This window comes from Vipera berus (assembly GCF_964194415.1).
Source record: "Vipera berus genome assembly, chromosome: 1".
NCBI lineage: Eukaryota > Metazoa > Chordata > Lepidosauria > Squamata > Viperidae > Vipera > Vipera berus.
The window spans coordinates 715,673-739,527 of NC_138202.1; the positions used below are offsets into that span (position 1 = coordinate 715,673).

Consider the following 23,855-nt stretch of genomic DNA (forward strand, 5'->3'; position numbering starts at 1 on the left):
TGTCAGAAAATACACTTCTAGCTTTTAGAACCAGAAACTTAGTTGGCCTGTTAGAAGGCGCCTCAGGGATAAATACGAAGATAAAAAGTTTTGCTTTTGTTATAAAAAATAAATAAATTAAAAAGGGAGCTGGCAACAGTCCAAATGCAATATTCAATTTTCAGAACGTCCCGGCAACCTCACAGGAGCTTCTTCTGGTGGCAGTGGTGGGATTCGGCTGGTTCGCAACACTTCAGCAGAACCGGGAGCTAACTTTTTTGTTGCCCAGGCCCAGAACGGACTTCCAGAAGCAGCATCCACACACAGAACCGGTTGTTCACCTATTTGAATCCCACCACTGTCTGGTGGCCCCTGACCTTGGCTTCAGCTAAGGGGATTTCTGGAGAGGATCAGGGACGGGGTGGGTGGATGGGTTTCCTCGCTCTTCCCTTTCGAGGCTTCTGGGTGGGGGTCCCAGAGTGTCCACGGCACTGGCCCCTTGGATGTTGTCGTGGGTGGTGGTGGCAGCTGTGGCCTTCACACCTCGCAGATGCAGTGGCCGTTGTGTCCAGGCGGGGCCTCCTCCGTCCCTTGCCCCAGGGGGTCCTGAGGTGGGGGAGAGGCGGTCTCGGCCCAGACCAGCCTCTCGTTCACGGGGTCCTTTTGGGGGGGGGGAGAGAAAGGAGAAAGTGAATGGAAACCAGCCGCCTCCCTCGGTGCTCCAGGAGCTTCTGCTCTCTGCTTTTGGGGGGTTACCTTTGGGGCGAACTCCTTCCGGAAGATGTGGGCTATGATTCCCGCGGCCAGCGCGTCACCCAGGACGTTGGTCATGGTGCGCAAGCGGTCCCTGGGGAGGGAAGTGCAGAGAAATCAGTGGGGGATCCCTCCCGCGCAGGGGATCCCAGCAGGCAGGGAACTGACCCCAAAGCGTCCCCTTCAGAAGGACCCCTTGAGGGAACATCTGGGGTTCCCACATCCGCTCGGGATGCTCTCCCAGAGGCCCCAGTGCTGCTTCCTGCCAGGCTGGTCATCAGCTGAGCTCAGGCCAAGGGGACTGTGAGGGACGGTCCAGAAAAAACAAATAAATCAAGATGGCCCATAAAAACCAGCCAGAGCTTCATTCACACATTGGTGGCTGCCATCTTGTGTTTTTTTAAACCGGAGCTTGTGGAGACCTTTGGCTCAGTCAGAAACCACCCCAGCCCCGGGTTGCTTCCAAAACTACCCTGTATTCCCCGTCCCTTTGGCCTGAAGACCCCCCCTGGGGAGGGCGCAGCAAGATGGAAGCAGGTTTATGGACCTCCTGTTTCTGTTCCCGGGACCCCTTTTTGGGGGGCAAACGCGTTAAGAGCAGAGATGTGAGCTGTTTGAAGAACAGATGTGTATCAATTAATCAAGATATTCTGTGGAGTCACTGCTGAACGGGGGGGGGGGGATGAATCCACCCCCTTCTTGCAGGGTCCACCCCTTGCTAGAAAAAGAGCATCTGTAGGAATTAAGCATTTGGGTGTGTGTGTGTGTGTGTGTATGCAAAGCTTTGGATCCGGACTTTGACGCACATGCTGGAAGCCACCCAGAGTCTTTTGTTAGGAGATGGGCGGCAAATAAATTCAATAAATAAATAAGTAAGTAGATAAATAAATGCAGAATGGGGGGAAAGAAAGAAAGAAAGAAAGAAAGAAAGAAAGAAAGAAAGAAAGAAAGAAAGAAAGAAAGAAAGAAAGAAAGAAAGAAAGAAAGGAAGGAAGGAAGGAAGGAAGGAAGGAAGGAAGGAAGGAAGGAAGGAAGGAAGGAAGGAAGGAAGGAAGAGGAAGGAAGGAAGGAAGGAAGGAAGGAAGGAAGGAAGGAAGGAAGGAAGGACAGTAAAAAGAAAGAAGAAAAAAGAAAGAGGAATAAAAAAGAAGAAAGGAGAAAAGAAGGAAGAGTAGAAAGAAAGAGGAAAAAAGAAAGAGAAAGAAAGAGAAAGAGAAAGAAAGAAAGAAAGAAAGAAAGAAAGAAAGAAAGAAAGAAAGAAAGAAAGAAAGAAAGAAAAATAAAGGAAGAAAGAAAGAAAGATAGTCAGTTAGTTAGTTCTTGGTTCTTTTACTTGCAGACGTTTCATCGTCCATCCACTTGTGGACATCCTCAGTGTGGGCTCTGCTACCCATTTACACTGATGACGTTGCCTAGTTGGGTCACGGAACGACTGCGAGTCGACACCCAGCTCAGAGAGCACAGACATCCCTTCTCCTTCCACCTGGGGGGGGGGTCTGTCCGAGACGAGCAGCCGGAAGGGGAAGGGGGGGGAAAGACTCACAGGGCCCAGTCAATGGCGATGATCAGCGTGATGTCTTCAGTGGGGAGGCCGACGGAGGTGAGCACGATGACCATGGTGACCAGGCCCGACTGGGGGATCCCAGCGGCCCCGATGCTGGCGGCCGTGGCAGTGATGCTGTGGGGGGTGGAGAGAAAGCAGAGGACAGCCGTGCCAGGGGGAGCCCCCCAGCACTCCTGCTCAGACCCCTGCCTTGGAGCCCAGCCAGGGAAAGCTCAGCCTTTACCTAGGCCAGGGGTCCTCAAACCTGGCCCTTTTATGACTTGTGGACTTCAACTCCCAGAATCCCTCAGCCAGCATGGGGGAACCAAGGCCTTTTTATGACTTGTGGACTTCAACTCCCAGAATCCCTCAGCCAGCATGGGGGAACCAAGGCCTTTTTATGACTTGTGGACCAACTCCCAGAATCCCTCAGCCAGCATGGGGGAACCAAGGCCTTTTTATGACTTGTGGACTTCAACTCCCAGAATCCCTCAGCCAGCATGGGGGAACCAAGGCCTTTTTATGACTTGTGGACTTCAACTCCCAGAATCCCTCAGCCAGCATGGGGGAACCAAGGCCTTTTTATGACTTGTGGACTTCAACTCCCAGAATCCCTCAGCCAGCTGGCTGAGGAATTCTGGGAGTTGAAGTCCACAAGTCATAAAAGGGCCACGTTTGAGGACCCCTGGCCTAGGCAGTCAGCCAAGGCACAGCTGACCGATGCACACGTAACACCATCACCCCAAAGATCCCTCCGCTATGTTTCTGGTTAGCCCTGGGGTGGGGGCTTCTCTCTTCTTCTCCCAGTGAAGCCTTCCAGCGTCTTCATCCCCAAACAGTGTCTGTGGGGACCCCTATTTACATCGAATCACATTATATGAACTCCTAAGCCTGGGTAACAAGACACAGTGGCCGCCAGCGGTGTTTGCGGAGGGGGTACAAATGGCCAAGGGGTGGCATTGGAGTCGAATAACCACAGTTGTTAAATTAATAACATGGTTCTGATAGTGGGAGTAAAAAGACAGCCCAGCTTAGCGTCCGTTTGGAGGAAACATTTGTGGCCCAATCCTTTGGTCTGTATCTGCTTTTCCCAAGGGAGGTTTCTTGTATTAGAGGCGATCAACAATAAATAAATTTTCCATTCTCAGAGTTGTTCTGGTTGCTGGTTCCCGAGAGGTTCCTCCCTCCACTTTAGCTCACAACATCTGGCCACCCACTCTTCTTCACCTTGCCCCCTTAAGTGAAGCGGGAGGACCCTGGTTCGGACACGGCCACGATGACTGACCGCAGCTAAACATGGTGGCAGCGGCGTCTGAACCGTCAAAGGGCCGAGCTGGCTGCTGGGCAGAGGAGAATTCAATCCTTACCTGATGGTAATGAGCTGTCCCAGGTCGAGGTCGTACTCGTTCACCTGGGCGATGAAGATGGCGGCCACCGCCTCGTAGAGCGCCGTCCCGTCCATGTTGATTGTGGCGCCAACCGGCAGGATGAAGCGGACGATCCGTTTGTCGATCCGGTTATTCTCCAGAAGACACCGCAGGGTGATGGGCAGCGTGGCTGAGCTGGGAGAGAGGGGGGCTGCTTATTAGAGGAAGCCCACTCCCCCAGCACTGAGAGAAAGGGTGGGGGGAGGCACACAACAGAAACAACCAGGGAGGAAAACAGGCAGTGTCATCAACACAACTGCGCAGGCAGAAGGCGGCTTGGAAAATGTCTGTGTGTCTGAACCCTCCATCCTCAAGATACCAAACCCTGATGCTTCCTAGCATGTTCAGATGCCTTGAAGACACGCGAACAAACTGTGGGGAAGTCCCCTGGCATGAAGTGGAAAACCAAAAGTTACCCCCCCCCCCCACACACACACCCCTCACCCCCGCTTGAAACTCCTCTGCAAGAGCTTCAAGCGGTTGGAAGGACCAATGTCTGGCTTAATGAAAAGAAGGGTGACATCGTAGTGGGATTCCAATGTTTGAGGGGCTGCCCCAAAGAAGAGGGGTGTGTGTGACAAATTATTCTCCAAAGCACCTGCAGGCACAACAAGAAGCAACGGATGGAAACCAATCAAGGAGAGAAGCAACCTGGAACTAAGGAGGAACTTCCTGACGGAGAGAACAATTAACCAGTGGAACGGCTTGCCACCAGAAGTTGTGGGTGCTCCAACACTGGAGGCTTTCAAGAAGAGACTGGACAACCATTTGGAAAAACTGGGTAGAGGATCTCCTGCTTGATCAAGGGGTTGGACTAGAAGACCTCCAAGGTCCCTTCCAACGACTTTACAGGGAGGAGACCAATGGCACCCGGCCAGCTTCCTCTTCCTCTTGATGTTCTACTGAGATACTCCCAGAAGTGCCGCCCTTGTACAAGAGCTTGGTGGGGCCTCCCTTCACATCTGTCCCCGGGATCTGGCTTTGGCAGGTAAACTGCCTCTGGACAGGGGAGCTCCACTTAATGACTGTCAGAGCGATGAATAAGCAGTGGTGCCAGGTCTCTCCATTTGCTGCCCTTGGAGATGCCGGAGGCTTCCTAGGCTGCTGGGTCCTTCAAGCGGGCAGCCTTGTGCCCACCCCACCCCGTGGGAAGCAGAGGACACCAAAGGGACCCCCACAGCCCGTTTGACCCCCCCCCCCGCCCCAGCTGGCTGCTCCTGACGGTACCTGGAGGAAGTGGCCAGGGCGATCAGCAGGGCTTGGAGGATCCCCCGGATGAAGGGGAAGGGGTTTTTCCGGGTCAAGATGAGGAAGAGGAGGGGCAGGACGCAAAGGGCATGGATGGCCAGCCCGGTCACCACCGTCATGGCGTAGAGACCCAGTTTCTGGACAGTCAACGCCGGGTTTTCCATCTCCAGGATCTTCCCGGCGATCAAGAAGACGATCCCAAAAGGGAAGTACCTGCACGGGGAGGCAGAGGAATTGGCTAAGGGGGGGGCTGCCAGGAGGGGGAGCCCCTCTGATTTGCCCCGTGGGATGGGTGGGAGGTGAGGCCGGATCCCTGGGGAGGATGGCAGAGGCGGAGGGGCTCGGCTAGGGGTCCCAGGAGGGAGAGGGTGGGCTGATCCAGGCCAGAGAGCCTTCAACAGCTGCCCTGAGGTCCAGGACCATCTGGTGGCCCAAAGACCTCAGAGCAGCTTCTGCTTCTTCTCCTCCTCCTCCCTCTCCTGTCCCTCTCCTTCTCCTCCTCTTCCTCCTCCTCCCTTCCTTCTCCTCCTGTCCCTCTCCTTCTCTTCCTCCTGTCCCTCTCCTCCCTCTCCTGCTGTCCCTCTCCTCTCTTCTTCCCTTCCTCCTGTCCTTCTCCTCCTCCCTCTCCTTCCCCCTCATCTTCTCCTCCCTCTCCTGTCCCTGTCCTCCCCCACACTCTCTCTCCTTCCCTCCCCCTCCCCCTCCTCCTTTTCTGGATCTTCTGAGAGGTAAGATGATGCCTCTTCCTGCCCTGAAGGTTGCACAGCCGGGCACCAACAAGCAACGTTTGCCAGAAGGTGGGGACGGGAACTCCCCGGGAATTTCTCCAGGCAAAACCAGGGACCCCAGGGACGTTTCAGGGTCTCCCTTTCACACACCACCTCGGCGTGCCTGCCTGGCACGCTCCTCCCTGGCAGGGGCAGAAGCATTTAGAGCTGGGCACCAGCTCTGATAAGGACTGGCACTGCACGAGGAGCGAGTGGACAGCTTCCGCAAGCTGACCTCGCAGCCCCCAATCAAAGGGGCTCCCCCAGCCTTCTCCCCACTTTCAGGTCCGTGGCCGACACCCCCGTTGTGACCAGGAGCCCTGGGGGGGGGGCTGGAAAGGCTGGCAGGGCGGACTCTCAAGCCGGCTGCCAGTTTGAGGGCCGGGGGCAAGGCCGCTTGGGCTGGGGGCTCGGCCTTACCACGTCGCCATGGCCACGATCTTCATCACGGCCTCGTTCAGGCACTGGCACACGTTAACCAGGGGGGCCCCACGCTCCCCCATCTTGCCCAGGAGGAGCCCTGGAAGGAGAAGCAGGTTCCCATTATGGAGGGGGGACCACCAGGAGTCCCGAGCTGCTGCTCAACAGAGAAGAGGAAAGCCAGGCCGGAAGGAAGAAAAGGCAATTCTCTTCCACCGTCCCAGCCACGGAAAGGCCATGCGTCTTGCAGAGGTGAACACCCCCCAAAGGGCCCCCCCTCCATTGTGAAGAGCTACCCACGCAAGGCGTACGATTCCGGGGTGACTGGAAAACGGCCTTCCTTGGGCATATCTGCATCAACCACCCTGCCAACCCTCAAGGAACGTCGCACCTCAGCACCCATAATCCCCACCAGCATAGCTTCTAGGATGTGACCTCCAGGCTGGGAGGAGACAGGCAAGGGGTCGGACTAGAAGACCTCCAAGGTCCCTTCCAGCCCTGCTTTCCTGTTCCGTGCTGGCATCTTTTCTTATGGATTAACCAGTATAGGCAGATCTTGGTTTCCCAAGGGCGTTTCTTGCATTCGGGATTCAGACCCGACGATGAAGCCAACGCAATCCGGGGCTGCGCGAACGGAGGGGGAGAACTGAGATCACGTGAAGCGTTAATAGCGCTTTAGGGCTTGGTAGGGCCACACCTGGAATACCTGCATCCGGTTCTCTTCACCCCAATGTAATAAAAAAAGAAAAGATGTTGAGACTCTAGAACGGGGCTTTCCAACCTTTTCAACCCATTGTGCCACTTTTAGGATACGGCAACATCCGAGTGCCACCAGTCACCCAGCAAGGTGTCAAAAACTTGATGAGAAAAAAAAAGGAAAAAAGTGATGAAGTACAGGCAGTCCTCGACTTACAATGGTTCGCTTAGTGACTGTTCGAAGTTACAATGGCACTGAAAAAAGTGCCCCCCCCAAGCCACAGCCGAGCAAGACGCCTGCCTGCCCGCCCGGCGACGCTCTTCCTCCTGTCCGAGGTTTTCATTGCTGTGAGCATTTCTGTTGAGGATTGGCAGTGGGGGTGGGGTGGGGCGGTGTTTGGTTTTTATTCCCCCCCCCCTCGTCTGCTGGGTGGTTGCAGCAGGTTTTGGTCCCTTCACATGACCCTGGGACACTGTGACTGTCATAAATAGGAACCAGTTGCCAAGCATCTGAAAGTAAACCACAAGACCCTGGAGATGCCGCAACATTCCAGCTGATGGGCGCTTCTTCTGGGCTCAGCAGAAGCGCCGGGATCAGTGCCCAGCTCCAGCTGGATCCTGGTGCTGATCCTGGCACTTCCGCTGAGCCCCGACAGCCCTGAGGAAGCACTGATCCTGGCTCTTCTGCTGAGTCCCAACAGCCCTGCAGCTCCAGCCGTCTCTCGCTCAGGCTTGTGTGGTGCTGCCACCGGTTCAGCTCATTCCCCTCCCCCGCTACCACTTCCCTAGGATGGTCGCGTACCACCTGCCAGGTGCCAATGTACCACGGGTGGTACCCGTACCACTGGTTGAAAAGCCCTGGACTAGAAACAGTGCAGAGAAGAGCAACTAAGATAATTAAAGGCCTGGAGACAAAAATATACAAAAAACAGCTGCAGGATTTGGGAATGGCCAGTCTAGAGAAAAGAAGGACGAGGGGAGACATGATAGCAGAGTTCCAGTATTTGAGGGGCTCCCACAAAGAAGAGGAAGGGGCTTCAACCTATTCTCAAACCACCTGAAGGCAGGACAGGAAATGATGGATGGAAACTAATCAAGGAGAGAAGCAACCTGGAATTGAGGAGAAACTTCCTAACAGTGAGGACAATTGACCAGTGGAACAGCTTGCCACCAGAAGTTGTGGGTGCTCCAACACTGGAGGCTTTCAAGAAGAGACTGGACCACCATTTGGAAAAACTGGGTAGAGGGTCTGCTGTTTGATCAAGGGGTTGGACTAGAAGACCTTCAGACGTTGTGGGCGCTCCGTCACTGGAGGTTTTAAAGAAGGAAATGGACAGTCATTTGTCCAGAATGGGATAGGGCAGAGGTCCCCAACCTTTGGGCACCAGGGACGGTTCCATGGAGAGAGGTTTTCTGCAGACTGGAGGGTGTGTGGTGTTGTGTGCTGTCTGCATCCCGTGGATGGGACTTTGCTTGTGTGGACCGGTTGCTGGCATGACACGGCCCGGTACCGGTCCACAGACCGGGGTTGGGGACGCCTGGTATGGGGTCTCCTGGCTGAGTCGGGGTTGGACTAGATGACCTCCAAAGTCCCTTCCAAATCTATACTGATTGAGGATCATTTGGATCGACTGGCAACTCTCCCCTGGTGTTTTCATGGCGCTTCTTTTGGGGAGGGGGGGAGAAAAGGGGCATCCCCCATTCCCGTCCCCAGGGACCCCAGAGTCGGGGGGCTGCCCTGCCCCCCCAGCAGTGACCACGCACCGACCGTGGCCGAGAAGAGGACGATGCCCAAGACGTTCATTTCGTTGTTGTTGCCAGGAAGGGCGTCGTAGATCATTTCCGGCGAGGGCGTGATCTCCAGCAGGACGGGATGCTGGATCTCTGGGTTCCCGGGATCGGGCACCAAGTAAATGAAGCTGAGGGACGTGCCGGCCTTCTTCGGGACACCGGGGGATTTCAGCACGGGGACGAGGACAGTCCGGTACTGGGAGCGAAGCAAGCGGGGAGATTGGCAGGCGTTTTGTGCTGGAAATCCTCTTTTAGGCTTGCAGCCTTAGAAGTAAAGGCACCGGGGGCTGCAAAGGGGTCCAGGGCCCCCCTCCTCCCTCGCCCTCCACACTGATTCTGGCACCAGCCCTTCATCCGGGCTGATGATGATGGAGAGAGGGAGGGAGGAGGAGGGGAGGGAGGGAGGGAGGGGGTGGCAGGCTCCCCTGTGTCATATCCAATATATCCGACAGAGGCACCTGTCAGAAAGAGGCTGGATTCCTCCACTGGGATGGGAGGTGGACTAGATGACCTCTAGGGACCCCCCCTCTCCATCCAGGACCCTATAGGCCACCCCCAAATCCCAGCGGACGGCCATTGAGGCCCCAGAGCGAAAAGAGGCCAGCCTGGGCCTGGAGCTCACCTGCTGGAACGAAGCCTCCACCAGGTTGGAAGGGAACATATTTCTGCAGAAGACAACAGAAAGAGGAGTGGGTGTAGCAGATGGCCAGGCTGAGCCCGAGGACGTGTGTGTGTGTGTGTGTGAAACATGCCATTAGTCTCGAGTCTCTTCACGCCCACAAGGGCTCTACTTCCAGCCCACCTTGAATGCCTTTTTTTTTAAATGAGGCCACTGGACTTTCTTGTTTTTCTTTGAAGACGTTTCGCTTCTCATCCCAGAAGCTTCTTCAGCTCTGAACGGATGGCGGGAAAGGGAAGGATTTATACTCCTTGCAGACAGTCGGTCATTTGCCTCCTTTTAGAGGGTCGTTGAGGCCACCTGGAGGCTTGTCTTGTGTCCTCAGGGTCAGCTGAGCGGTGCAAATGGGTCTGGGGGCTTCTTGGCTGCAGGATGTTTTCTGCCCTGTGTCCCTTCACACACCCATTTGCGCTACGCAGGTGAGGACACAGGTAAACCTCCAGGTGGCCTCTCTAAAAGGAGGCAAATGACCAGCTTCCCTTCCTCGCCATCCAGTCAGAGCTGAAGAAGCTTCCTGGGTGAGAAGCAAAACGTCTTTAAAGAAGCCCAGTTGCCTTCTGAAAAAGCATCCTTGGGACAATCCTGACCTGGAGGACTGAGAACCTCCACGGACACCTGAGCGCCCATTTCCCTTGACCGTTAGTAGATCAGATTCTTGTAGTGAGCTTCAGCTTGCAATAAATCTTCATAGTCATTTGAATTGCCTGAATCTCCTTGAGCGCCGTGGGACAATCGGGGCAGGCCCCTTTTTTCAAAGGGGTGGGGGGTGGGGGTGAGCCTCAATACAGAGCCCCAAATGAAGATCCCTCTGAAGGAGACCCCATTTGACCCCCGCCCAGCCGTGAGAGACTCAGCCTGGCTTCTCAACCCTTTCAAGAAATCAGACACTCGCACCTCTAAAGCTGGGGGACCCCGATAGAAGACCCCTACCACTGTTAACCCTTCACCCTTCCTTCCTTCTTTCCTTCCTTCCTTCCTCACTCTTCTTTCTTTTTCTCTTTCTCTTTTTCTCTTTCCTTTCCTTCCTTCCTTCCTTCCTTCCTCTTTCTTTCTTTCTTTTTCTTTCTTTTTCTTTTTCTTTCTCTTTTCCTTTCCTTCCTTCCTTCCTTCCTTCCTTCCTTCCTTCCTTCCTTCCTTCCTTCCTTCCTCTTTCTTTCTTTCTTCTTTCTTTCTTTCTTTCTTTCTTTCTTTCTTTCTTTCTTTCTTTCTTTCTTTCTTTCTTTCTCTTTCTTTCTCTCTTTTTCTTTCTTTCTTTCTTTCTTTCTTTCTTTCTTTCTTTCTTTCTTTCTTTCTTTCTTTCCCTTTCTTTCTTTTCTTTTCTTTTCTTTCTTTCTCTTTCTTTCTCTTTTTCTTTCTTCTTTCTTTCTTTCTTTCTTTCTTTCTTTCTTTCTTTCTTTCCCTTTCTTTCTTTTCTTTTCTTTTCTTTTCTTTTTATATAAATTTTTGAGCAGGCCGACTGGAGCCATTCCATAGGGAGGCCACCTTCCCTTTGGCCCCCAGTCTCCAGCCTTCGGTCTCCGAGAACCACAGATAAATCCTTCTTCGGCCAGCAGCCACCCAGTCAACCCACAGCCTCACCCGGGGCCGCTGCCCTCCCTCCACGATGCCCCTGGGCCGCTGCCAGGTAAACCCCGTCCAAAGCTGAAGAAGCGCTGCCTTGAACCCGCCGCCGCCCAGGGCCGAGGGAGGGGCGGCTGGGGGGGGGCGGCCTACCTGATGAGGTCCAGCAGGGCGTCGGCCGAGCTGAGCACCACTTTGCCCACCGAGTGCTCCTCCTTCTGGGCAGCCACGCCGGGGTGGATGAGGAGGACCAGCACGATGCCGGTGGTGACGGCCATGAAGGTGGTCCAGAGGTAGTAGGTGATGGTCAGCAGGCCCATCTTGCCGCAGACCCGGGAGTCCATGGTGGCCAAGCCGGACATCAAGCTGCAGGGGGACAGAGACCGGCATGGGGGACGGGAGCAAGGCCAGCTGGGCTGGGGGGGGGGTTGCCCCCCTGTACCTGCTAAGAACAGCAAGGTCTCAGCTGGTAAGCAAGGTGAGGTCAAAAAAGGCAAGATGGCGGCCAGGACGATGCACTCCAGCTCTTGATTTTTTGGGTCATGGCTGGCGGACCCCCTGCCTCCACCTCCCTCCCGGGGCCTTTCTGCAGGCATCTCTGGATTTTAAGGAGAGACTGGACCTCCGTTTGTCTGGATGGCATAGGGTCCCCTGCCTAAGTAGAGGGATGGACTAGAAGACCTCCAGGGTCCCTTCCACCTCTGGGATTCTGTAAAACTCCAATTCTGCCCCTGTGCTGAACAGGGGACACAGGAAGGGTCTCAAGTGGGGTGGGGGGCAAGAGGACTGGAATAAATGAATCAAGACAAACAAACAAAAACTCCCGGCTCCCCCCCCCCCCCCCGTGTAGCTTTTTTTGAAGCTTGGACGGGAGAGACCGGATCCAGGTCATCTCAGGCGATCGGCCTTCGTCAGCCGGAACTAATCTCCAGAGGTGAGGCTGATCTCGTTAGGGGAAGACAGGCCGGGTGGCTAATTGGAAGACGCTAAGCAGTGGGGTGGGGGTGGGGGGGAACCCTCCTGCCCGGAGGACTTGCACGTGGACCCACAGGCCGGGTGGCAGGTGGCAGACCTCGGCTGACCTCAAGGAGCTGCCCAGGGTCAAGCCTGATGGACACTAAGAAGGGAGACCGGTCGAGGGAACGGACCCCCCCTCCCGCCCGGAGCCAAAGGGAAGCGGGCAGCTCTGCCCCCGGGAAGAGATTGCGCAACCTGGGGGCAAACTGGGGTGAGGGGGAGGCCAAAAGAGAGCCAGTATGCTCTAGTGGAGAAGGCGCCAGGCTAGAAACCAGGAGACGGGGAGTTCTAGTCCTGCCTTAGGCATGAAAGCCGGATGGGTGACTTTGGGCCAATTACCAGGAGATGGGGAGTTCTAGTCCTGCCTTAGGCATGAAAGCCGGATGGGTGACTTTGGGCCAATCACCAGGAGACGGGGAGTTCTAGTCCCGCCTTAGGCATGAAAGCCGGCTGGGTGACTTTGGGCCAATCACCAGGAGACGGGGAGTTCTAGTCCCGCCTTAGGCATGAAAGCCGGATGGGTGACTTTGGGCCAATCACCAGGAGACGGGGAGTTCTAGTCCCGCCTTAGGCATGAAAGCCGGCTGGGTGACTTTGGGCCAATCACCAGGAGACGGGGAGTTCTAGTCCCGCCTTAGGCATGAAAGCCGGCTGGGTGACTTTGGGCCAATTACCAGGAGACGGGGAGTTCTAGTGCCGCCTTAGGCATGGAAGCCGGCTGGGTGATCCTGGGCTCGTCCCTCTTTCTCAGTCCAACCCACCTCACAGGGTTGTTTTTGGTAGGGAAAATAGGAAAAGGAAGGAGCATAAGGTACGTTTGTTGCCTTCATTTATTTATAAAAATAATAAAGCAGGATTTTTTTAAAAAATCTAAAAAAAATGCTTGGGTCATCTTCACAGTTATAGGTGAAGGCGTGGAGGACCTGCATGGGGGGGGGCACCAAGGTGCCAGTGAGAGCGGCAGACCAGGAGGGCACCACCCCAGACCTTAAGGAGCTTTGCTGGTTTGTTCTGGGTCGTGTGAACCCAAATAAGTGGGGTGTGTTTTATTGCAGCTGGTCCATTTCAGCCACCCAGCTCTACAACCTCCAGCTGCCCTGGTGTGTTTCCGAATCAGAAACCTCTGGCCGTGGTCCGGTCAGTTTCCAAAGGTTGGGCATGGCAGGATAAGACCGGGGTGGGTCTCTGCAGGCTTTGTTCCTTGCATAGTATTTGGGGAAAACTGGCCACTGAGCCAGAGGAAAGAATCGATCGGCTTCTCGTAAGGATTGTGCAGCCCTGAATTCAGAGAGGAGGATTCGGCAGTGAGTCGCAACAGAGGCAGAAATTCCCACGATTTTGGCGTGGGAAAATAAAAAGAAGAAACTTTGAACTTAAAGGCTGAATTAGCGCAGTGTCTTTCAAGCTTGGCCACTTTAAGACGAGTGGACTTCAACTCCCAGAATTCCCTAGCCAGCTATGTAGAAGTTAGTTGAGGTTTTCTGGAAGTCTATGTAGAAATTAGTGGAAGTTAGCTGAAGTCTAGAAGTCTATGTAGAAGTTAGTGGAAGCTAGTTGGTTAAAGCCTATGTAGACGTTAGTTGAAGAGTTGAAGTCTACGATGAAAATAGTTGAAGTTTTCTAAAAAGTCTACGTAGAAGTTACCACTAGTGGAAGGTAGTTGAAGTCAATGTAGACGTTAGCTGAAAATGTTTCCTAGAAGTCTATGTAGAAGTTAGTTGAAGTCTAGAATATGTTGACGTTAGATGAAGTTAATTACAGTCTATGTAGAAGTTAAGCTGAAGTTTTCTAGAAATCTATGTAGAAAGTTGAAGTTAGTTGAAGTCTGGAATATGTAGAAGTTAGCTGAAGTCCATGTAGAAGTTAGTTGATGTTTTCTAGAAGTCTCTGTAGAAGTTAGTTAAAGTCTAGAATATGTAGAAATTAGTTGAAGTGTAGAATGTGTAGAAGTTAACTGATTAAAGTCTGTGTGGAAGTTATTTGAAGTCTTCTAGAAGTCTATGTAGAGGTTAGTTGAAGTTAGCTAAAGTCTGTGTAAAGGTTAGTTGAACTTAACTGAAGTGCAGAAGTTTATGTAGAGGTTACTTAAAGTAGTTAAAGTCTACGCAGAGGTTAGTTGAAGTTAGTTGAAGTCCATGTAAAAGTTAGTTGAAGCTTTCTAGAAGTCTAGCTGAAGCTAGGTGAAGTCCTCTTGTCTCACAGTGGACAAGCTTGACTGGACTAAGGCTGCCAATTCCCCCACCCTAAGCTGGGGTCACCAGGGGTCGAACGATAGACTTAGGCCAGCAGCTGTGGCCCTCAAGAGTCCAGCCTGCCCTCCCGATGCCCCGGCCTCAGATTGAAGTCTGACCAAGTTTACTTTCCGTCTCCCCCCCCCCCCAGAGATTGCAGCTGCAGAACAAAACAAAACCAGCTGTGCCGGGAGGAACTTCACAGCCCTGCAATTCAAAAGTTTTGCTTGGGGGTGGGAGCTTGTGTGACTTGCAGTCCCAGCTGCCCAGCAGAGTCAGCTCGTTCTTCCACGCCAAGTAGCAATTATTCCGGCCTCCAGGAGCCCTCCAGGAGCCTCTGCGATCCGCCTCCACCACACCTGCCCTATTCCTCCGGGTGGGGGCAGGCGGCACTCACCTGGAGGTGATGAGCGGCAAAATTAGCATCTTCAACATCCTCATCAGGAGTTCTCCGGGGAAGGAAAAGTACTGCTTCTCCTGCAGGCGGAAAGTAAACAGGTGAGGCTGCAGGGGAAGAGTCTGCAGCTGAGGCCCAAAACTTTTTCAGCAACTTCAGGAAAGTGTGTGGGGGGGGAAAATCTCAAGTGCATTTCCAAGCACCTACGCAGGGGGGGCCGCTGCCACATCCCGGTCACCGGCTCTCCTGAGTTAGGGAAGCTGCCCAGGCCACCCCTCCCCCCACCCATAGCCCCCTCCCCCGAATTTCCTTAAGAAACTTCCTTTAAGCACACCCATCTTTTAGCCGTGGGCATGGAGGGTGCCGCTTCCTGGGTACGTGCCAACTTTTCGTTCAGAGGTTTTTTTCCCTCTTTGGTGTTGTAAAAAGTCAGAAGGATTCCCCCCCCCAGCCCAAATCCTAAGCCGAGCAGCACGGATTTTTCAGAAGGATGCAGTTGGAAAAGCGATCCTAAAAGGGAGTTCCTCTTTCTTTAGGGCCAGGGGTGGGCCCTGTGCCCACCAGGCTACTCCAAATGCTGGAGACTTTGAGGGGATGCCCGGGAGCACACCCCCAGCCCCACTGCAGAGACCCCCGCATACACATGTGCCCCAACCAGGTGGGTGCACACACTGGGCCTGAATTGTCAAGGAGTTCACAAAGCACATTGCATCAAACCACAAACTAACCAGGGATTGGGTCCACACTGAACGCTAAACTAAGAAATCCAGTCATTCTGTGCAGGTAAAGGAGGGCGGCACCGCTGAGGGGCTGCAGAGGGAAGCTGGGGATTATCCATCTTGCAGGAAACGTATCGCATTTTGCCAGCCTCGGACTGGCGTTTCTTGCCCCTTTGCCACAACCGGGCCAGGTTTTAGATTTTTCTTTTTAATCCCGCCTTTATTCTTGTTATAAATAGCTCAAGGTGGCTTTGATCTGAGGTGGTCAGCGTGTTTCTCAAGTCTGAAAAATGTTAGTCCACCTGCTCGATTGGAGAAGAAAGACTCGCACGCTGGGCTCAGAATAAATTTCTCCCGCTTGAGCAGGGGGCTGGACTAGAAAACCTCCAAGGTCCCTTCCATAGATGGTATTCTATATACCATCTGCATTCTGGGGGGGTGTCGTTTTTCCTGGGTGCTGCTAGCTATCACATTTCATAAATGAAAAAATAAATTGAATAAACAAGAGCCGAGCACGCAACTGGTTATCATTCAACACCCCCCCTGCCATTCCGCCCCCCCCCCCGCCCTGCCCTCTGACTCTTTTTGGCACAGAAAGTCTCCCCCAGACCAGGGGTGAAGCTGCCTGGTGCCCCCCTTGACCCCCCTCGGGACCTTCTGCCCCACGTCTGAGACCACCCAAGGCGGCTTCGCCCCTCCGCCTGGAGACGGGGATCGGCCGCAGGGATCGGGGATGGAGGCAGGAGAGGGATGGGCAATTTCTCCAGACCTAGGATGGGGGGGCGCTTCCGCTGAAAACGAGGCGGGGGGGGAGGCCCAAGGTCGAAAAGGGGCCGCCGCCCGAGGACCGAGCCCCTTCCTCTGCTTCAGAAGGAAAGCGAGCGAGCCGGTTTTCCGGCCAAGGCTTCGTCCTCCGAAGCAGCACTGAGGGCATCACCTCGTTGGGTCGCGCAACGTCTGCGAGGAGAGCAGCCGGGGACCCCGCAGCCCCCCCGGCACAGCCCAGACCGCCCCCCTCCCTCCACCCCCCCGGCCCCCCTACCAGATGGGAGAGCTCCAGCAGGCGGAGCAGGAAGCCCAGCAGGCAGCCGGTGACCACGGAGAGGACGGAGAGGGTCAGCAGCCCGTTCTGCCTCCAGAAGGCCTTGACCCTCCGCCAGGCCCGGCCCAGGCGGGGGGAGAGCTGCCCCCACATGCCGCCCCCGGCCCGCCTCTCAGCGAGCGCGCCCGCAGGGACCCCCGGCCGGACCCATCCCCTCCGCGGGAGACGCAGCCCGGGAGCCGGCCGGCTTCTGCCCCCGAGCCTGGCCACCTCTCCTCCTCCTCCTCCTCCTCCTCCTCCTCCGCGTCGTCGTAATCCGAGGCTAACTTTGGAAGCGGTGGGACGGGGGGGGGGAGGAGGGCCGGGCTCCTTCAGCCCCGGCAAAGAAAGACCGGGCGGATTAACGGGTCAGCCGGCGCCCCCGGCAGCACTCTGTTCACGCTCAGAGGAACCGGGCTGGCTGGCAGGCAAAACGGGCTCCACGATAAGGAAGGATTTACAATTTTTCTTCCCCTGCCTGTGCTCTCAGGAAGGGCGTTGTGTCTTGAACCCAGAGTTTTCTTTTTATATAATAATAATAATAATAATAATAATAATAATAATAATAATAATAATAATAATAATAATAATAATAATAATAATAATAATAATAATAATAAGTTGGAAGGGACCTTGGAGGTCATCTAGTCCAACCCCCTGCTCAGGCAGGAAACCCTATAGCATTTCAGACAAATGGCTGTCCAGTCTCTTCTTAAAAACTTCCAGTCTTGGAGCATTCACCGCTTCTGGAGGCAAGGAGTTCCACTGGTTAATTGTTCTAACTGTCTTTCTTTCTTTCTTTCTTTCCTCCCTCCCTCCATCCCTCCCTTGCCCTCTTCCTTCCTCTCGCTTCCTTCCTTCCTTCCTTCCTTCCTTCCTTCCTTCCTTCCTTCCTTCCTTCCTTCCTTCCTTCCCTCCCTCCCTCCCTCCCTCCCTCCCTCCCTCCCTCCTTCATCCCACCATGTCTCCCTGGGGAAAGAGCCAGCGTTTTAGGGGCCCCAGAGCTCACCCATCCTTACTGCCAAGTCCCAGGCTGGGGCCAATGCTGGGCTGGGGCTGGATTTTGGCACCTGGGGAGGGGGGGGCACCCGCTCAGGGAAGGGAGCCAAGCCTCCCCCTAGGCAAGACACAAATCTTGGGGGTGGGGTGGGGGGGTACTGGGTGGATGAGGGGCTGAGCACAGACTGGGAGAGCTGTGAATTGTGTGGGGGGGGGAAAGGCATCTAATGAAGGGCACCCCAAAAGCGGCTGAAAAACTGCAACATGCGTCACTATGGGCAGTCTTCCAATTTGCAACCGTTCGCTTAGTGACCACTGTTCAGAGTTACAACGGCACTGGAAAAAGTGACTTAGGACCGTTTTTCCCACTTAATGACCGTTGCTGCATCCCTGGGGTCATGTGATCCAAATTCAGACTCTTGGCAACCGGCTCGTACTTGTGATGGTCGCCAGCAGCATCCTGGGGTCACGTGATCCCCTTTTGTGACCTTCTGACAAGCAAAGCCAATGGAGAATCCCGATTCGCTTAATAACCCCGTGATTCACTTAAGAATTGCAGTGCCAAGGAAGGACGTAAAATGAGACACAAAACTCACTTAACGTCCTTGCCCAGACAAGCTGGCTGCGGAGGGTGGCTCCTGCCAGGTTTATATATCGAGCTTACATGGCTGCTCAACTCAGATCCGTTACTGTGGGAGGCTGATGAGATCAAATTCTCACAGGCGGTCCTCAATTTGCAACCGTTCGTTTAGTGACGGTTCAGAGTTACAAGGGCGCGGAAGTGTGACTCGTGACCATTTTTCACACTTACAACCGTCACAGCCTCCCTGGGGTCACGCGATCAGAGTTCAGATGCTTGGCAACCGACTCGTACTTATGACGGTTGCAGTCTGCCCCTGGGTGACGGGATCCCCTTTTGCAATAACCAGTCAATGGGGGAAGCTGGATTCGTTTAACGACCGTCTTACAAACTTAACACCTGCAGTGCTTCACTTAACAACGGTGTCAAGTATGTTTGTAAAATGGGGGAAAACTCAATGAACAAGTGTTTCACTTAACAGAAATTTGGGGCTTAATACTGAGGTCGTACGTCAAGGAAAATTAAGACATATTTAGCAGATGAGGAAAAACAATAATCAACACAACCACAATGTGATTTTTTTCAGGGGTTTCATCTCGGGCAATGTGCCTCGATTCCTGCAAGGGTTAAGAGACGTGGACTTCAACTCCCAGAATTCCTCAGCCAACCAATCCATGACTTCCACTGGGGAATTCTGGGAGTTGAAGTCCGCCCCTCTTTTCCTTACAGGAATCGAGGACGGGTGCAGGGTAGGGGACTTTTGGGTTAGTTCGTGCTTCAGTGCATCTGCCGACGCAGAACTCGGGTTCATCCAGGTATGACACGTGTTGTGGGAGTGCAGCAATGCGGGAGGATGCCAAGGGGGAGGAAGAGCCTCCTGCTCCACAACTTCCCTGCCTTCTGCACCGCTCCCCTCCCCTTCTTCCGAGATCCGTGCAAGCCGCTAAAGCCGTGGCGCGCGTTCGCACGTTGCGCCAGGTCACGCGTCGCCGGCGCCAACCCTTCCACGCTCCCGCCCCGCCTCTCTCGCTTTCCCCTCCCTCCCGCAAAGCAGCGGTGATGACGTAGAAAGCGTGGGCGTGGCTGCCAAGCGATGGCGTCAAGGGCGCAGGCGCACTAGCAGCCCCGAGGTGGCCAAGATGGCGGCGCCCGTGGCGGCGGCGGGAAGCGCCGGGGCGCCGGAGGATCTCGAGGCGACGGCAGCGACGGTGGTGCCGGCAGCAACGGCGGCGGCGACGGGGCCTTCACGTCCGGCGCGGCTGCCGCTGTCCCGGGTGAAGGCGCTGGTGAAGGCCGACCCGGACGTCAGCCTGGCCAGCCAGGAGGCGGTCTTCGTCCTGGCGCGCGCCGCGGTGAGTGGGCGGGGCGGCGGCCCCCAGGCCAATCAGGAACCGGACTGTCTCCGCGGGGGGCGTGGTTTTGCTCTTTTTTTTCCTGCTCGGGCCGCCAGAGGGCGCAGCTGACGCTCCTCGCAGACTCCGAAGAGGCTCCGAGGCTGGGATGGGGCGCCACTCGGAGATCCCGGGCACGACAGAGACAGATGCTGCGCTAAGAGCGGAGACTCGTGCAAGCCAAGCAACCAGCTCAGCAAGCAGACAAAAGTCCAGCTCTAAGCTGCAGAGATTCTCTTGTGCTGCCAGTTGGGACTTTCGGCTGGTGGCAGCCTCTTTGCCTGGCCTACCTTGCAAGGAGGAGGCTGTGCTTGCCATTCTGGGGGCCGGGCTTGTGGGGCGAAGAAGGACCAAGAGGCGGGAGCTCCCTTGCAGGGAGGCAGACCCCAAAGTCACCCCCCCTCAAATGCCTCAGGCTGCCCTTTGCCAGCTACGGGGGGCGGGGGGGGTGCTCGGAGGCTGGGAATTTCCCTGCTTCATCAAAGCATCCTCCCACCACTAGGCACCGCTCCCCTTGCATCTGCAGTGGAGCAGCTCAGTGTTTCTTAGCTGATCCGTCTCCCCCCCCCCCGCCCCCCTTCTGCCTCCCCAGGAGCTGTTTGTGGAAACCATCTCCAGGGACGCCTTCCTCCACACCCAGCACGGAAAGAGGAAGACTCTGCAGAGGAAGGACCTGGGTGGGTCAGCCGCCCCTCCCCCTCTTCCTCCTCTGCTCTCCAACCCCCCCCCTCCTTCTAGCACTGATGATGTTACCTAGTTGGGTCAAGAAAGGTCTGCAAGGAAACCACCCAAGTCAGAGCACCCAGGACCCCACAGTCTTCCTCTTCCTCCTCCTCTTCCTCCTCCTCCTCTTCTTCCTTCTCCTCCTCCTCCTCCCCCCCTTCCTCCCCTCCTCTCCTGCTTAAGCAGGGGGCTGGACTAGAAGATCTCCAAGGCCCCAGCTCTATTCCATTCCTCCTCCTCCTCCTCCTCCTCACAACCCCCCCCCCTTCTAGCACTGATGATATTAATGCCAGAAAACCACCAAGCTCAGAGACCACCAAGGACCCCACGGTCCTCCCCCTTCTCCCCCCACCACTGACCCATGGCTGGTTAAGCACGGGGTCTGTGCAGCTTGGCTGCTGCAGGCCCAGCTGAGCCCACCTATCATTTGGGAAGCTTTCATTCTGAAGGGGATGGGCCAGGGATTAAATCCCCCCCCCTTTCCCAGCCCCTCACATTTCTCCAGTTCCCATGAAACGGGCTTCATTTGTGGGTTGGTCATCTGTCCGGTCTGCAGGGCGCCTGGCGCTCTCGCCTGAGTGGGTCTGGGCCATGGCAAAAAAAATCCCCGGGGGGGGGGATGTTTCCATCCCACCAATTGCTGCTCACAAAAGCTTGTGTCTTTCTGTAAAATGTGCAGGTTGGATACGGTGCTGAAGGAGTCCATTTTTCCAATTTTATGCTTGCTTTTCGCTCGTTTTAGTTTTGTGCTTTAGGGCTCTGTGCTATCTTTATTTTATTTTTCTGACCCATGAATTTTTACTTGTGATTGTTTTGCCACACGGTTTTTTTAATTATATTTTTTATTCTGTTCTAAATTTCCTGGAGTCAGAACACTTTGACAGCATGCCAACCAACAGCACATCTTAATTTTTTTAAAAAATGGGTGTCGGTTTTTCCTCCTGCAGATAATGCCATTGAAGCCCTGGATGAGTTTGCCTTCTTGGAAGGTAAGGAGGCTGTTTGCAGCTCTGCCAGACCTAAAAGAAAATATTTGTTAGTGCCCAGATCAGCCAAAGATACCAACTTCAAGGTGGGGGGTGGTTATTAGCGGCCCTATTGAACGCTTTCGCAGGGCCTGTCAATCATAATACTTTGGTGCTGGGATAAAAAGGAGCATAAACAACAATATATGGGTTTCCCGAAAGGACTGGGCTGGTTAATGGAGGTTGTGGGGCTGTCCCCAAAGGCCGCCTGCTGGAAAACTGGTGGGCTTTGTTGGGCAGTTGGTGGGCCATGGGGAGGACTGGCTAATGGACAAGAAAGATTTCCCAAACTTGGCCACTTTTCACAGCTCAACTCCCCGACTTCCCCACCCAGCTTGCTTTAAGATGGGTGTGGACTACAACTCCCAGAATTCCTGCTGGCTGAGGAATTGTGGGAATTGAAGTCCTCGCGCCTTAAAAGGTGCCAATTTTGAGAAACCCTTAGCTGGGCCTCGCTCCATCAACTGCTGGCTGCTTCTCACTGTTTGTCCTATTTCTGGACGCTGAGGGTCAAATTCTGAATAAACCCCTCAAGAATTTTAAGCGGTGGAAGCTACTCCAGTTTTAAACGGAGAGGACGCCAGCCGGATAACACGAGAGCAGAAGAAAGCGCAGAGATGAAAACATTTTGCCAAGGAGAAAAATGGAATTCTCAAAAATGTGTTTTTTGGGGGGGCGGTGGGCTTCCAGGGACGCTGGACTGACCCGCTTGGAAGACGCAGCCCCGGAAGGAGAAACTGAGGCGCTTCCTCCCTCTTCGCCCGTCAAGGAAGACCCTTCGAAAGACCCCTTTTGTATAGCCCAGTTGTGTGCTTTGTACATATGCGGTGTAATTTCTCTTAATACATACATGTTTTTCCATATCCGTTTTATAGTCTGGGCTTCTTTGGGGCGGGGGTGGGGGTGGGGATCTCAGCTGCTGCCTTCTTCCTCCTCCCTCCGCCCCAAATTTCCTCTTTGGAGGCCAGCAGGCAGCTTCGCTCTGCTGGGACTCTCCATGCTGGCAGGGAAACTGATTTACATGATGGGGAGGGTCTTTGGGCATGTTGCTGCGGCTGATGCTGCCCCTCCCAGCCTGGCACTCCTGGCCCAAGGAAGGTGGTGCCACCTTGCCCGCCTCTGCCTGATCCCTTTTTGGTAGCCTGATTTTCTCCAAAGGCAAGAGGAGGTGCAACGGGGTGGGTGGGCCCTGGTTTCAAAACCCTAACCCCAAGGAAGACCCTTCCTCTGGTGCAGGAGGAGGCCTGTAAGAGTCTGGGAGGGGAGGAACGAGGAGCCTGAAAGGGAGGGGGCAAATTTCTCTCCCCCCCATCATTGGCATGGCCTTTTCCTGCTGGAGGGTGGCAGAGGGCCAGTTTGACCTAGTGCAAGGGTAGGCAACCTCAGCTCTTTGATGACTCGTGGACTTCAACTCCCAGAATTCCTGAGCCAGCCATGCTGAGGGGAAAGGGAGAGGTTTCCAAGCTGATCCAGGCTGGCTCAGGAATTCTGGGAGTTGAAGTCCACGAGTCATAAAAGAGCCAAGGTTGCCTACCCCTGGCCTAGTGGTTAAGGCCGAAGCAGACCCTTCTAGGGCAATGTTTTTCAACCTGGGCCACTTTTAAGATGGGTGGACTTCAACTCCCAGAATTCCCCAGCCAGGTTGAAAAAGACTGCTTGATGCTAGCAAAAACATTCGACTCCCAAATTCGATTCAAAAGGCAGAAGCTCACAAAGGTGGGCTGATCAAAGACAACCCCCTTTTAAAAAAAATCGTTGGCATTTTGATGCCCAGCATGCTTGCATCATCAAGGCGGGCAGCAGGCATGGCGTCCTGAGCGCCCGTCTTACGCCCGTCTCCCCAGTGCAATCAAGGGAAATTCCGTTGAGCACAAAACTTGGTGCAATCCTAAAATGCTAAGATAAAATAATGTTGTTGTTGTTAGCTGCGAAGTCATGTCTGACCCATCGCAACCCCACAGACAACGTTCCTGCAGGCCTTCCTGTCCTCTACCATCTTCTGGGGTCCATTTAAACTCACACCTCCTGCTTCAGTGACTCCATCCAGCCACCTCCTTCTCTGTCGTCCCCTTCTTCTCTTGCCCTCCATCTTTCCCAGCATGAGGCTCTTCTCCAGTGAGTCCTTCCTTCTCATTAGGTGGCCAAAGGATTTGAGTTTCCGCTTCAGGATCTGGCCTTCTAAAGAGCAGTCAGGGTTGATCTCCTCTAGGACTGACCGGTTTGATCGCCTTGCAGTCCAAGGGACTCGCAGGAGTCTTCTCCAGCACCAGAGTTCAAAGGCCTCCATTCTTTGGCGCTGGGCCTTTCTTATGGTCCAGCTTTCACTGCCATACATTGCAACTGGGAAGATAGAAGATAAAATAATAGAAAAATAAATAAAAAATAAAGTAAAATAAATAATAATTTAAAAAATAAAACAAGTAAAAAATAAAACAATAAAATTAATGAAATGAAATGAAATACAATAAATAATAAAATACAATAATGAAATAAAAATAATAAAATAATGAAATAAAATATAGTGCATTTGAAAAAGCTTGATCTGAGTTTTCTTGAAAGGTGGAGGGGGGGGTGTTCCTTTGGGTGGGGCAAGCAGGGAGGGGGCTCCCCTTCTAGAACTGCGGGGGGGGCTGCTCTCTCCTGGAAGGAGGGACCCCCTTGCCAGAGGATCTGAGGGTGGGTGGGGGGAAGGAGACCCCTTTTATGGCCCATTTGTATAAGCCCCCTTTTCCTTCCTTTTGGTGATCAAAGAGACACTTTCGCGCGCCCCTCCAGCCTGACTTTGTTCTTCAGAACTTGAAAGGTGGACGGAGGCTCCAGGTGGGTCCA

The 23,855-nt window shown here is 54.2% G+C and overlaps 2 protein-coding genes across 2 annotated transcripts; one reads left to right on the forward strand and one right to left on the reverse strand.

Moving 5' to 3' along the window:
* Positions 1-516: 516 nt before the first annotated feature.
* Positions 517-16,425, reverse strand: LOC308672007 (excitatory amino acid transporter 5-like; the record flags this gene model as incomplete). The annotated part of the gene is made up of 11 exons (XM_081334544.1): positions 16,270-16,425; positions 14,509-14,588; positions 11,017-11,229; positions 9,247-9,289; positions 8,598-8,820; positions 6,138-6,237; positions 4,930-5,163; positions 3,643-3,837; positions 2,276-2,410; positions 736-826; positions 517-639 (listed from the first exon to the last, which is right to left on the reverse strand). Exons 1-11 carry the CDS (start codon positions 16,420-16,422, stop codon positions 517-519), a joined length of 1,590 nt encoding a protein of 529 aa, XP_081190670.1. The 5' UTR covers positions 16,423-16,425.
* Positions 16,426-18,941: 2,516 nt separating this feature from the next.
* On the forward strand, positions 18,942-21,887 carry POLE4 (DNA polymerase epsilon 4, accessory subunit). The gene is made up of 4 exons (XM_081319344.1): positions 18,942-19,239; positions 19,871-19,955; positions 20,949-20,990; positions 21,717-21,887. The coding sequence occupies exons 1-4, from the start codon at positions 19,027-19,029 to the stop codon at positions 21,728-21,730; spliced, it is 354 nt and encodes a 117-aa protein (XP_081175470.1). The 5' UTR covers positions 18,942-19,026; the 3' UTR covers positions 21,731-21,887.
* The last annotated feature ends 1,968 nt before the right edge of the window (positions 21,888-23,855 follow it).

Coding starts and splice junctions, on each gene's coding strand:
- POLE4 (XM_081319344.1), top strand. CDS start 19,027: ATGGCGGCGCCCGTGGCGGCGGCGGGAAGCGCCGGGGCGCCGGAGGAT. Junction 19,240..19,870: donor TCGTCCTGGCGCGCGCCGCG/GTGAGTGGGCGG, acceptor CTGCCTCCCCAG/GAGCTGTTTGTGGAAACCAT. Junction 19,956..20,948: donor TCTGCAGAGGAAGGACCTGG/GTGGGTCAGCCG, acceptor TTCCTCCTGCAG/ATAATGCCATTGAAGCCCTG.